The 13326-nt window shown below is 41.3% G+C and overlaps 1 protein-coding gene across 5 annotated transcripts in view; it reads right to left on the minus strand.

Moving 5' to 3' along the window:
• EPHA6 (EPH receptor A6) overlaps positions 1 to 13326 on the minus strand; it is a 558183-nt gene that overhangs the window by 35864 nt on the left and 508993 nt on the right. For all 5 annotated transcript variants that reach the window (XM_078389828.1, XM_078389827.1, XM_020810349.3 and 2 more), the window contains one exon: positions 8777 to 8986. In XM_078389828.1, coding sequence (XP_078245954.1) covers positions 8777 to 8986 — 210 coding nt within the window. The remainder of the gene's footprint in view (positions 1 to 8776; positions 8987 to 13326) is intronic.

The following is a 13326-nucleotide window of genomic DNA, read 5'->3' on the forward strand; positions in this document are numbered from 1 at the left end:
CAGATCTTTCTTCCTGGCTTTCAGTGTTTATGTTTAAAATGTCAGTGCAGATAAGCAGTTGTAAGAAAGCCAGAAAATCAAAGTTTTTTCCACTTTGAAATGAGTTTTTTTTCAAAATCAGTATGACAGTCCCTAATGCTTGGATTCCTTCCAACTTTTTTTAAAGCAGCTGGGAGTAGCTATTCTCTTTCAAGATAAACAGGTTTGTTCTTTTCAACCCACAGGTATTTGACATGTTTTAAATCTGCAGACAGAAAAAGTAACCATTGTCTGCATGGGGCAGGGGTTAAAACAGTTTTGCTTTAAAAAAATTATAACTAGAAAATGTCCTCAAATTTGGCACAGAGCAAGAGCAGACTTTCTGCTATATCTCTGACAAATTTGGTGCCAACGTTCAGTTTCAACGTTATAATTTTTTTGTTTGGGGTGTCCAAACACAGAATTTTGCTTCTAACTCATATCATCTTTCTAAAAAGGACCACACCTCCCTAAATCCCTCAGCTAACTTCATCCTACAACAGCATGACCGCTGGAGATGAAAATTATCAAGTTAAATAAGGTGGGGAATCATTACTATCCATACAGATTCTGGCTGTTTTGGTAAATGGAATACAACTCCCAAAATTGTCCAGGCTGCATGACCAACAGAGATATAATCTATCCAGCTATACATATAAGGGTGTTCATCAGTGGTATCCATTCAAAGTTCACTCTTCTAGTTCTTACTGTTTTGATAATCTTTCAGAGGTAAATAAATACACGGATACAGATACTTTTGGCTCTATTTATATGAAGGTTATGCTTTTGTATACAACAGCACATGTTAGCTGGAGTATTCTATGAGTTGTACTGGGGAAAAACTTTCAAAAGCTCTGCCCATATCAGGTCAAATCACTGGCATAGGCAAACCAATACTGACTGACAGCACTTTTCTGGGATATTGAATGGAAGAGAATACATAACTAAAAAAGTACTGTAAACAAAACAGTCAACTACGTTTCGTACAGTATTCTGTGTACCACATCTTTTTGCTGAAAAAGTGTAAGAGGAGATTAATTTTACTAGCTCATTACATTACACATCACTGGCCTTTAACACAGCTGATGGCATTCTCTCTAAGTGTTCTCAAAATGATTATTCTTAGCTTTGAAAAAACAAATTAGGACTAACGATGGGGGTATTCTTATACGAATATCCCTGCACAGGTGGTGTTACTGAGGGTCCAGCCCCCTGCAGTCGGCCGGTCCGCTCACCAATCTGACATGGACACAGATGGTGCTGTTCTACGAATGGCTCCATAGCACACAATCTGCTCACCACTCTTCAACTTTGCAGCGAGGCTTGTCAGGATTGGCGAGCAGATCACGCGCTGTGGAGCCATTCATAGAATTGCACTGTCCATGTCTGCAGTGGACTGGTGAGTGGACTGTCCGGCCTCATGGGGCTGGACCCTCATTAATGCCACCTGTGCAGGGATATTGGTATAAATAATACAAATACCACCATCTCTAACTAGGGCATGACACTTTACCTCCACAAGGGTAGCACATGGTTAGGTTAGCAGTAGTGATCTGATATGGAGTAATGCATATTTCTTTAATTATAACCTAGTTATGTTAGTTGAGTTTCCTTTTGACAATCATAAACCATTCTAAAATTAAAATGCCTTTTGCAAATGTAAATGTAATATTTTACTTTACACAATTGTATTATCAATGAGTGGAACCCCATGCTGTGATCATGCCGCTTGTCATCTACCTTCCCTTTCTTTACTTTGTCCAAAGAAGAATTTGTCACACCCAATTCTTCTAATAAAACCGGTTTATTGTTTAACATGGCTTCTTTGATATTTTGGTCTTGTTTGTCATCATCCAACTTCAACAACAAATCACAAGTCTTTACATTATTAAAACTGGGTATCTCTTCGTGGTAAGACAACGGGGAATAACTGTTAACTTCTTGGGTCCATTTGGGTCTGGCACCCATCAACTCTCATGTGTTTTCAGCCCACTTCAAGTTTGTGGATGAGACACGTAGTTCCCTGCAGTCCCCCATTTGTCGAGCCCTGTATCTTTCTCTGTTGGGGTTTGAAGAGGTTAGGCCCACGGGACTTCTCGGGAATCACTATACATTTTTGCCTTTCTCTCCTTTGTTCTTCTCTCTTCACCCGCGCCCTATATTCCTTCCTTTGCTTTTGCTCCTCAGTCTCCCCCCAGTATGGTGGCTTACTATACTTTTGTTGCCTCCATTCCCCTTCAGCGTACTCACGAGGTACCTTGAATTCTACCCACTCTCCTGTCCAAGGATCTTCCTCGATCAACTTTACTAGCTCTTCCTTTTTCTCTCCGTTCTCCTCTTTTCCCCCACATGCTTCTGCCTCTTCCCCTCCTCCTCTCTCCTTCTTATCCTCTTCCTTTCCTGCCTGATTTGCGCCCCCTTCAGCCTCTTCTTTCATTTCTGCTTAATTTCTTTTCTATCACTCCTATCTCTTGTGCTTCTTCCTTTACTTGAGAGGCGGACGGTACACTCTCCTGATCCTGGGCAAAGTGGCTCGTCGCCTCTCACACATGCTTAGGCATTGGTGGCTGCTACTTTTTCAAGACCCCCTATTTATAGCCAGTATGATTTTGCTGTTTCCAAGCCTGTCCACCACAGCCCTTGTTGGGTAACAGTCAGATATGCTTATCCTACACATATGATCTTATCTGATGTTGGAGATATTAAGGGGATTTAAGACACCAGACTTCTCTTCCTAACAGCAAACTCTAGATCAAATGGAAAATGAACAGCAGCTGAAGAACTACTGTTGTAATCACAAAACTCTTCTATCACAAAACTATCCCTTTATCACTTCTATAATCTTTCCTCAGCCCAGTTTTATAGTACTTTGCATGTTTTTAAAGCTCTGAAATAGGAAGCATGAGTCACACTTTATCATTGATCTCCTACTAAATTTAATGAGGAGCTTGTTTTCTCCAGTGAGAATATCCACATCTTCACACACAAATTCCCCTTTACATGTAGAGAAGTGTGAAAGCAGGAAGTGTGCTTTCCTCAGGCTTCCTGTTTCATTGTCTTTTGGAGTGTCTTAAAGCACAAGATATGTCCTTTGCCTTTGAATACAAAGAGAACTGTAAATATTTCTGCAAGCTCTTCTCCAAATTGAAAACAAAAATACTTTGTGAACAAGGGTGTGGGAAAAAAGTCTTGTCATTATATATGTAGGCAAACCGATCTTTCTTTATGTGTATCAGAGTGCTACATAATTCCAAATTATGGATGTGCTGTATATGAAAATATAGATAAAATTAAAACCAAATTAAAATGTTAAGTTAATTAGACTGTTGTTCACCAGAAGCAGGCTGATTCAATAGCATTATCTTAGCCATTTGATAGATCTTCTTTTGTACACGTGATGGGGTAGAAACTGCACGCATCTAAGTGCTGCATTGATTGGATTTCTCCAGTCACAGAAAACCTCTTCTGTATCCAAGTAGCCCCATTTTATTTGATTGTCCTTTGAACTTCCTACTGAGCTTTGAAGTCTATTAAGTGACTTATATATGGTCCAGCTAGTGTCTTGTACTGATAATAAACTGATGATAAATACTTAACAACTAATGCAGAAAATAAAGTTCATTTTAATTTTGGGAAAGTCTTATTGAAAGGATATATTCAATTTTTAACATATTTGGATATTTAAAAGCTGTATTAACCATGCTTAAACCATTAAGAATATTACTCATTTTCATCTAAGGCATAGGTCAGGGAACAGGGATAAATTACCCCAAATGTGGTAAAAGTGAAAATCCTGGGGGTAATGAGCAGAGTGCTACCCCCTCCCTCTCTCACCCTCTGCAGCCAAACATCAAATTGTAAGCCACCTCTCCCTGTTACTTCTTTGGCTGCAGCAGGCACTTGTAAATCCACTTGTAAATGCTGTCACCCTCTGCAGTGATCATTTATTTATTTATTTATTTATTTGTTTATGTATGTATGTATGTATGTATGTATGTATGTATGTATGTATGTATGTATGTATGTATGTATGTATGTGTTTGTTTGTTTGTTTGTTTGTTTGTTTGTTTGTTTGTTTGTTTGATTTTTGACCCGCCCCTCTAGACCATGTCTACTCGGGGCGGGCCCTTCAGCAATAGCTACTCAAGAGGAAGCCCAAGAAAGTAAAATCTTTCACTGCCTCCATATCTGCCCCTTCTATTTGCCAGGGGGTCATGGGACCAGTGGCCAGGATCTTAGTTGTTTTGATGTTGAGCTTCAGACCATTTATTGCACTCTCCTCTTTCACCCTCATTAAGAGGTTCTTTAATTCCTCCTCACTTTCTGCCATGCTTTTGCGTAGCCAATGAAGCAGAAGCAGATGTTTTTCTAGAACTCTCTGGCTTTCTCCACAATTCAGTGCATGTTAGCAATTTGGTCTCTAGTTCCTCTGCCCCTTCAAAATCCAGCTTGTACTTCTGGGAGTTCTTGGTCCACATACTGCTGAAACCTAACTTGTAGGATTTTAAGCATAACCTTGCTAGTGTGTGAAATGAGTGCAATTGTTCGGTAGTTGAAGCATTCTTTGGCACTGCCGTTCTTTGGGACTGGGATGTAGACTGATCTTTTCCAGTCCTCTGGCCACTGCTGAGTTTTCCATTGATGATGATAAAAAAGCACACTGCTCCTTTGATATTGGGCTGTGGCACCTGGGTGGTGGTGACATGGCCTTTAGCCTGGTTTGTTCCTTTTTGCACACCACACATAGAATGATTAAAGTGGTAGGGAAAGCCCCCTTTCCAATTCTGTGTTGGCTGTCTCTAGCAAGCATGTCATTGCTAGCACCACTCTGGCAGCCACTGATGATGATTAAATCCTCTGTGAGCTAGCAAAAATTTAATGCAACTTGCTAGGCACGTTGGACACCTTACTACTGCCTATGCCACACTATGGCTGAAGTATAATGTGTTCCAGCAAAAATAGTGCACATCTTTATCAAATTTGGTGCATTCTGCTAGTTTGGTACACAGCCTGTGTAGATTCAATAATATCTTCAATTCAAATAATATATGATTTCCTTCCTTTCGAATCAAGGGGATAATGTTGGAGTATATAATTTTTTGGGGGGGAGGGAAAGGTAAAAAAGTTCCCTGACCCCTGATCTAAGGTATAGATTCACAGAATAATTTTGTTGGAAGGACTTATAAGGTCATCAAGTCCAACCCTCTACCCAGTTCAGCAATCCATATCAAAGCAGATCTGACAGGTGGTTGTCCAATTTTATCTTGAATTCCTCCAGTGATGTAGCACCCACCGTCTCCTTAAGTAATTGGATCCACTGTCATACTGCTCAATTAGAGAGCTTTTCCTAATATTCAGTTAAAATCTGGATTCCTGTAATTTGAGCTCATTATTATGTGTCTTTGGAATGACTGAGAAGAGATCCTGCCCCTCCTCTATATGACAATATTTCAAGCATTTGAAAAATGCTATCATATCTCCCCTTAATCCTAATTTCTCAAGACAGATAATGCCCGGTTCTTCCAGTTTTTCCTCATAGTCTCCTGATCATTCTTGTTGCCCTCCTCTGAACTTGTTCCAGGCTTTCAGCATCCTTTTTAAAGTACGGTGTCCAGAACTTGATACATGCCCTAGATGAGACCTAACCAGTGCTGAATAGAGGGAACTTTGGAGACCAGACTGGCCCCATCTTTGCTATCCTTCCACAAGCAGGCAAAGACCTTTCTCTTTAGGCAAGCCTTCTGTCAGTAACCAGTTATCTTTGTGTGATTTTTAGATAGATTGTTATTATTCATTACTGCTTTGACTGGATTGTTAGTACTACTTGTGTTTTCCTCTCAGAGCGACATTTTTAAAAATTTTGTATACTTATTGATCTTTGCCTTAATATTGCCTGTTAATGGTGTTCATAATTTTCAAGTATCTTTTTTTAATTATGTTAACCACTGTTATATCCTCACTGTTTTCAACTTTAAATATTGTCTTTCATTGTTGTAAGCCGCCTTTGGTCCTTTTCAAGGAGAAAGGTAGGGTAAAAATAGATGAATGGATGGATGGATGGATGGATGGATGGATGGATGGATGGATGGATGGATGGATGGATGGATGGATGGATGGATGGATCGATCCTATACTTTTGCAGCCTAAAATAACATTTGCCTTTTTTGCTCACATCACACTGCTGGCTACTGGCTCTTATTCAGCTTTTGATGTACAACAGTTACAGGATTCTTCTCACTTGTAGTATTAGTGAACCAAGTACCCCCATCTTGTAACATTGGGTGCACATGCAGAATTATTGCTTTATAATCTGCTCCAGAATTTTCCCTGTTATTGATGTCAGGCTGATTTGTAGTTACCTGGTTCCTCCTTTCTTGCCATTTTTGAAGATAGGGACAATGTTAGCCCTCCTCCAATCGTCTGACATTTCACCCATCCTCCATAATTTAAAGAAAATAATACAGTAGTTCTGAGATCTCTCCAGCCAGTTCTTTCAATATTTTCGGATGCCGTTCATCCAGCCATGGGGAACTCATTCAAAGTAATAAGGTATTCATTGACTATAAAGTAAAACAATACTAGAACCCAGGGTTTTTCTGTAGTGGCACCCTCACTGTGGAATAAACCTTCACAAGAATTTAAGACAGCCCCCCTCCCTACAGATCTTCAAGCAATCAATAAAAACTGAAGTATTCAAGGAGGCCTTTGGCAACATCCTGGGTTAATTTTTGAGACTCATAATCTATTGCAGTTACTGATTATATTATTATATTGCTGGATATTTTGTTATTATGTTATGGTTTATATAATTTGGTTCACCTAAGCCACTAGGTGGCAATCCTTGGTCACCTTCCTGGTTTTGTTTCTGCTTTTCTGTGATATTCTCCATGCATTCTTAAATTATTTTAGTTTGTATGGTTTGCTTAATTACATAAACCACCCCGAGTAGTAGTTCACTAAGTTGGGTGGTCTAGAAGTTTAATAAATAAATAAAATAAATAAATATTTGTTTATCAACCTCAAACTGCAATCTTGTGCCTTCCCTTTGTACTTCACATTTGCTTGGAGAGTCATAGCCTGTCTTTTGGGATACTGAGCTAAAGAAGGAACTGAGCACTTCTGCTTTTCTTTGTCATCTGTTATCATTTTTAAAAATCCCCATGGAGTAGCTGTGCCACTGTTTCTTTTCACTAACTTTTGCTATGCATGTACTTGAAGAGTCCTTTTTTTTTGGTTACTTTCAGCATCTCTTGCTAACTTCCACTCATTCTCCACTTTTCCCCTCCTGATGCCATCCCCTGCAATTCTTTGCTACTTGCATGTACTCTTCCTTTGTTACCTGGCCTTCCTTCTACTTCCTATATGTGTCCTTTTTTGTTTTCAGGTCCTCTCTGAGCTTTTTGTGAAGCAACATTGGTCTTTCTCTCTCTCCCCCCCCCCCCCGGTCTTCCACCTTTTTATCTTGTTGGAATTGTTTGTAGTTGTGCTTTAGATTTCTATTTTTAAGAAACTCCTACTCCTTTATCTGTTAGGATCTCCTGCCATGGGAAATCACCTATCATTTTTCTGAGTTTAATTCATATTGGCTTTTTAAAAATCAACCATATACATATGGCTACACTCCACTTCTGCTCCTTTCAAAATCAAGAACTCAAATATATCATGGTCACTTTCCCCCAGAGTTCCCCTTACTGCTGCTTCTTCCAGCTGTACGCTGTAATATGTAAAAAGAATTATTGGACAATAATTTCTCCTATTCATTCAAGAATGGAATAAAATCTGAGCAGACAAAAGAACAGGCATGGAAGTGAAATGAATAAGAAAGCCCTCACATATGGGAAAAGTGGGCATAGCAGTCCTTGTGCTTATATGCAATTGGCAGATCAAGGAAATTAACTGCATTCCTCAGTTTCATTACAAATGAATTAATCTTGGTTAAATTAACAAAACTGCTGTATGTATAACATAGCTGAGTCTTGGTCTTTCTACTTACAGCCATTCTAATGACAGAAATTGAATTTATGTATATAGAGGAAGCTATGAAATTAGATCTTTGTTATAAACCAAGCTGTAGGGCAACACTCAAGCGAGTTTCCATTTCTGTGTGTCTGTGGCCAAGATCAATTTTCTACACTACTGTACGCCTTCTCACAAAAAATGAATAAAATGCCATTATATATTGGGAAAAACTAAGACAAACATAACCAAGGTGAGTTGAAGGAAAGTGTCAGTAAGTAAACACATGCACTGCAACACTGTGCTCAGGTAATTCTCTATTTCGAGATTTAAAATATATCTCAAATAAAACTAATCATGTTTAAAGAGTGGAAATAAATAAGTTACATTGTTCTGTTATTATATTGGCTGTGGGAGATGAAGTAATAATATCAATTCAGTAGGTTTATTTAGTTCAAAAAAAATAAAATTCTCACATGCTTACAAATTCAATCAGCTTCCTGAAAAATTGTGGCCCTAGGAAATGAAAGGAATGGACTAAAGCCACTTAGATGAACAACAAAGAATAATGATAAAAAAGCTACGTTGAATATAGTACCATGGTAAAAACAGAGGTCACTTGAAATATCCAGTTTTCTGCTGAAGAGATCAAAATTACAAAGGCAGCCAATACAAGATGCATTGAGAGCAAACATTACTGAAACAGCAGTGAATAAAGATAAGATGGGCATGCCCTCCCAAAAGGGAGAATGTCTAACCTCCATCAATAATCCTTTGACATTAGAAACACCAAGGAACTTACACTTGTTGTATAAGCTGCTTCAGGGTCATCTTCTAATACTCGTGATAATCCAAAATCAGAGACTTTACACATGAGATTGCTGTTGACCAAAATATTACGAGCTGCCAAGTCTCGATGTACGTAGCCCATGTCTGAGAGATATTTCATGCCAGAAGCAATTCCACGTAGCATGCCAACAAGCTGGATGACTGTGAAGTGGCCATCATGCTTCTGCAAGAAAAGCAGAGTATCAGTTTCAAGAACACTTACATTTTAAGTGTTTGCTGGTTTAACTCAACTTTTTTCAACTGCCCTTGCAAAAATGCCTAATCCCTTCCTGCTCCACCACACCTTCTTAAACTGGCAGATAGGGGAAAGTTATCAGTTTTGGATTATAACTTCCACTGTGAGATTCTGCAAGTTGTAGACTTAAAAACATCATTTATTTTTTCTTTTTGTTAAGTGAAGCATATCACCCAATAGTGCAACCCATTATCACATTTGTAATGTTCACCACCACCACAGATCTTTTCCAGTTGTTCAGCTAATTCCTATCTTCTCTTTTGTTGCATTGACTATAAAACCTGGCTCTGACTGCAACTGATCCATTGCCCTGTTGATGGATATCTCCAAGCTGAAAACCAAATTATGTTCTTTAACATTCTTACAAGCCCAGTGGGAGCTGGTAATAATGGGAATAGTTTACAGCCCCATCATGAACTCAGAAGGGACTTATAGACAGGGATGTAGTCTTGACACAGTCCCAGGACGCACAGTTCTCGACTACTTAATGCATATGTATGCCCAGTTTCACAGAGACACCCAGGCTGATTCAGATGACCACTGAAGTTCATTTGCACTCTTTCTTTAGTGTAGCTTATTTAGCAGGAGTGGAACAGTTTGTTACATACAGCACTGATGTTACCTGTCTGTCATGGGTTTGGAGGGAAAGTTCCATCCTATGGGGAGTGGAAGGCGGGACATCAGGAGGAGGGGCTGTACTGTATATATATGTGGAGCTTGTGTGGAGAAGTTTAGAAGCTGGAGAAGAGCTGAGAGAAGAAGCTGGTGTGGGAGTCTGTGTGTCAGACAGGGTACTACTGTGTGTCAGTCAGTACCAACCTGATAGGTTCAGGTGTCTGTATGGTTAGCCAGAACTGATAGGTTCAGGGTCTGTGCTTTATTTAAGAGTGTTCTGAGTGAACCAAACTGGTGTATGCATGATTGAGACTAAGCCACGTTACTGTATCTTATTCACTTGATCATTTTATTTTCCCTGTGTGTTAATTAAATAAACCTTATTCCTTTATTTGTTAAAAATCCATTCCTGGTCTGTGTGACTTCTTATAGGGAATGGTTGGTGGCAGCTTAGTGAAAGTGTGGCATCCTCCAGTAGGTCTGGGTTTGTCACATTGATTGGTGTCCAGCGTGTGGGATACGACTGGTCCAGTTGTCCAGTGGTCCAGAAAAGCCTTGGCAAGTGTGCCCAGAGCAAGGGGGGTCTAGTCAGGGACAATCTGAGGGCGCGTAGGTAATCTTCTAGGCGTACCTCACGGGGAGGTGCGCTAGTGGAAGAACGTGCCAACTGGGGACTAGATTAGGGAGCTCTGAGGCAACCTGTTTTGGCGGGAAAAAAGCTGAGGCAAAACTGTGTAAAATAGCAGTGATCTAGCCTGCCTGTTGAGAGGCCTAGCAGAGGGGGGTAGACTCTGGCTTGCAACAGTTGCAAGTTAGTGCTGAAGAACAGCAGCAAGCTATAGAAGGCTGGTTTTGAGGCAAAAGAGAAAAAAGTGGTCGCTTTATTTTGAGGCTTGACTTTTGAAAGCAGCCTGTTCTGGGGGGGGATTATGCCCTTGACTCGAAGCCAAATGGCAGAAATGGGTGAAGTGAAAGACCCCCAGGTAGACCAAGGTTCTGAGGATGAATTTGGCTCAGTGCAGGGTGACAGCACGGGAGAACAGAACCCAGAACTCAGAAAAATACTCCTAGCCCAACAGCATGAACTGAGGGTGAGGGAAATGGAGGAAAGATTAGAGAGAGAAAGAAGGGAGGAAAGGGAGAGGCAAAGACAATTTGAATTGGAATTGCAGAGAGAGAAAATGGCGTTTGAGTTAAGAAAATTGGAACTGATGAATCAGAACAATAATAACAATAGGGATTCTGAGGGAGGCCAATTGTCTAAAGCTGACCTGAAGAAATTCCCTGTGTACCACAAGGGAGATTGCCCTGAGGTGTTCTTTTCCTTAGTGGAAAGAGCGTTTGTGGACTTCTCAGTAAGGGAAACTGAGAAGATGACCATTATGCGGTCTTTAATCAGTGGCAGCCTGGCAGAAGTCTATGCAGAGATGCCAGAGGAGCTGCTAAAAGACTTCTCTGAGTTTAAAAAACTGGTGTTTGCCAGACATGGGATAAATACGGAACAGCTGAGGCAGAGATTCAGGTCCCTCACAAAGAAACCAGAGCAGACTTTTACCCAAGTGGGGGCCCAACTGGTGAGGCTGCTAGAGAAATGGCTATCTCAGGAGGGAACAGAGACCTTCCAGCAGCTCAAAGACCTGATAGCCCTGGAACAGTTCTATGCAGTCCTGCATGGGGAACTGAAGTTCCAGGTGAGGGTAAGGAAACCGAAATCTGTGGCAGAAGCAGCCGAAATCGCAGATTTTATTTACCAGATAAGAAAGCCCTTAGGTGAGGAGGAGAAATCTGTAGGAAAACCTAAAGAAACCTACAGCAAGTACTCTCAGGGACCAGGGAAAAACCAGCAAGGGGGAGGGGCCCATGGTGAAGGGAAGCCCTCAGATATGAAACCAAGACCTCAGATTTTGGAGGGAAAACCAAAACAAGATGAGAAAGACTCAAAATATAGCAGAAAATGTTATTTCTGTCAGGGAAAGGGCCATCTAATCTCAGAGTGTGAGAAATTAAAGCAGCTAAAAGGAAATGTGCCTCATGATTCGAGTGGAACCAAGCCAAAAGCTGTGTTCTGTGTCCAGAAAGAGCAAAGCTCCTTGGCACTGAGGGAGCCTGTTGCCATGGCTACTCAATCTGGAACAGTGACATCTGCTGATCAGGCTGAGGAAAATGGTCCTCTTGTGGAGGTCAGGCGCTGCTTACTTGTGAGAACAGATTCTCAGTTGTTTGAAACAGCAGGGGTGGACGTAGGAATACTTGACCATCAGTATCGGGGGTTAAGGGATACTTGTTCCCAGGTGACCCTGTGCCATCCAGATATTATTCCTAGGGAGTATGTAATCCCAAATGAGAGCATAAAGGTGGCAGGGATTGAGGGACAGGCGATCTCGCTGCCAGTAGCTGAGGTACCTATGAACTTTCAAGGCTGGAGGGGAGTTTGGCGGCTAGCGATTTCACCGACTCTGCCAGCAGCCGTGCTCATGGGAAATGACCTGGCTGAACATGTGAAACGGGTGCTAGTGATTACACGTTCACAAGCCACCACGGGGACAGGTCAGGGGGGTAATGATGAGCCCGAGACGGAAGCAGGTGGGGGGAGTTCCGAAGCTGTGGTGGAAACCTTAACCACAGACAGCCGATTTGGCCAAGAGCAAAAGGCAGACGCCACTCTCCAAAAGTGTTTTGAACAGGTGACAGACACCCAGCTAACACCTGAGACCCCAGTGAGATTTTGTGAGAGAAAGGGAATTTTATATAGAGAGACCCTGAGGAATATCTCAAAAGGGGGAGATGGGATCAGAAGTCAGCTAGTGGTACCTGAAAAGTATCGCCCCATGATCTTACAAAGGGGGCACTCTGACATGTTTGCTGCGCACTTAGGGGTGAACAAAACACAGCAGAGAATCACACAGAATTTTTACTGGCCTGAAATAGGGAAGCAGATCAAGGAGTTCTGTAAACAATGTGATGTGTGTCAGAGGCAGGGGAATAACCGTGACAGGACCAAAGCAAAGTTGTGCCCTTTGCCTGTGATTGACACTCCGTTCAAATGCATAGGGGTGGATATTGTGGGACCTTTGCCCAAGGCCACAAAGAGGGGGAACAGGTTCATTCTCACCATTGTGGACCATGCCACGAGGTACCCTGAAGCCATACCCTTGACTAACATTGAAACTAACACAGTGGCAGATGCCTTGGTGGGGTATATGTCCAGGATGGGATTTGCCTCAGAAATAATCACAGATTTGGGCGCATCGTTCACATCGAAGCTCATGAAACGCTTATGGCAAATCTGTGGAATTAAGCACAAGGAAACCACTGCCTATCACCCTGAAAGTAATGGGTTAACTGAGAAGTTCAATGGGACTCTAATGCGCATGATTAGGGCTTACTTGGCAGAGAATCCAAACAATTGGGACCAGAAGCTGCAATCCCTTTTGTTTGCTTATCGATCAGTGCCACAAGCCAGTACCGGGTTCAGTCCGTTTGAACTTTTGTTTGGGAGAAGGGTGAAAAGGCCACTTGATTTGATCAAACAAAATTGGGAGCAGATCACCCAGAATGACCCACAAGATGTTGTGACATATAGAGACTCTTTAAGGAATGACCTAAAGAGAAACCTAGAGCTAGCAGCAGAGACCCTGCAAGCTCAAAAGGTC

This window comes from Pogona vitticeps, chromosome 3 (assembly GCF_051106095.1).
Source record: "Pogona vitticeps strain Pit_001003342236 chromosome 3, PviZW2.1, whole genome shotgun sequence".
Classification (NCBI taxonomy): Eukaryota; Metazoa; Chordata; class Lepidosauria; order Squamata; family Agamidae; genus Pogona; species Pogona vitticeps.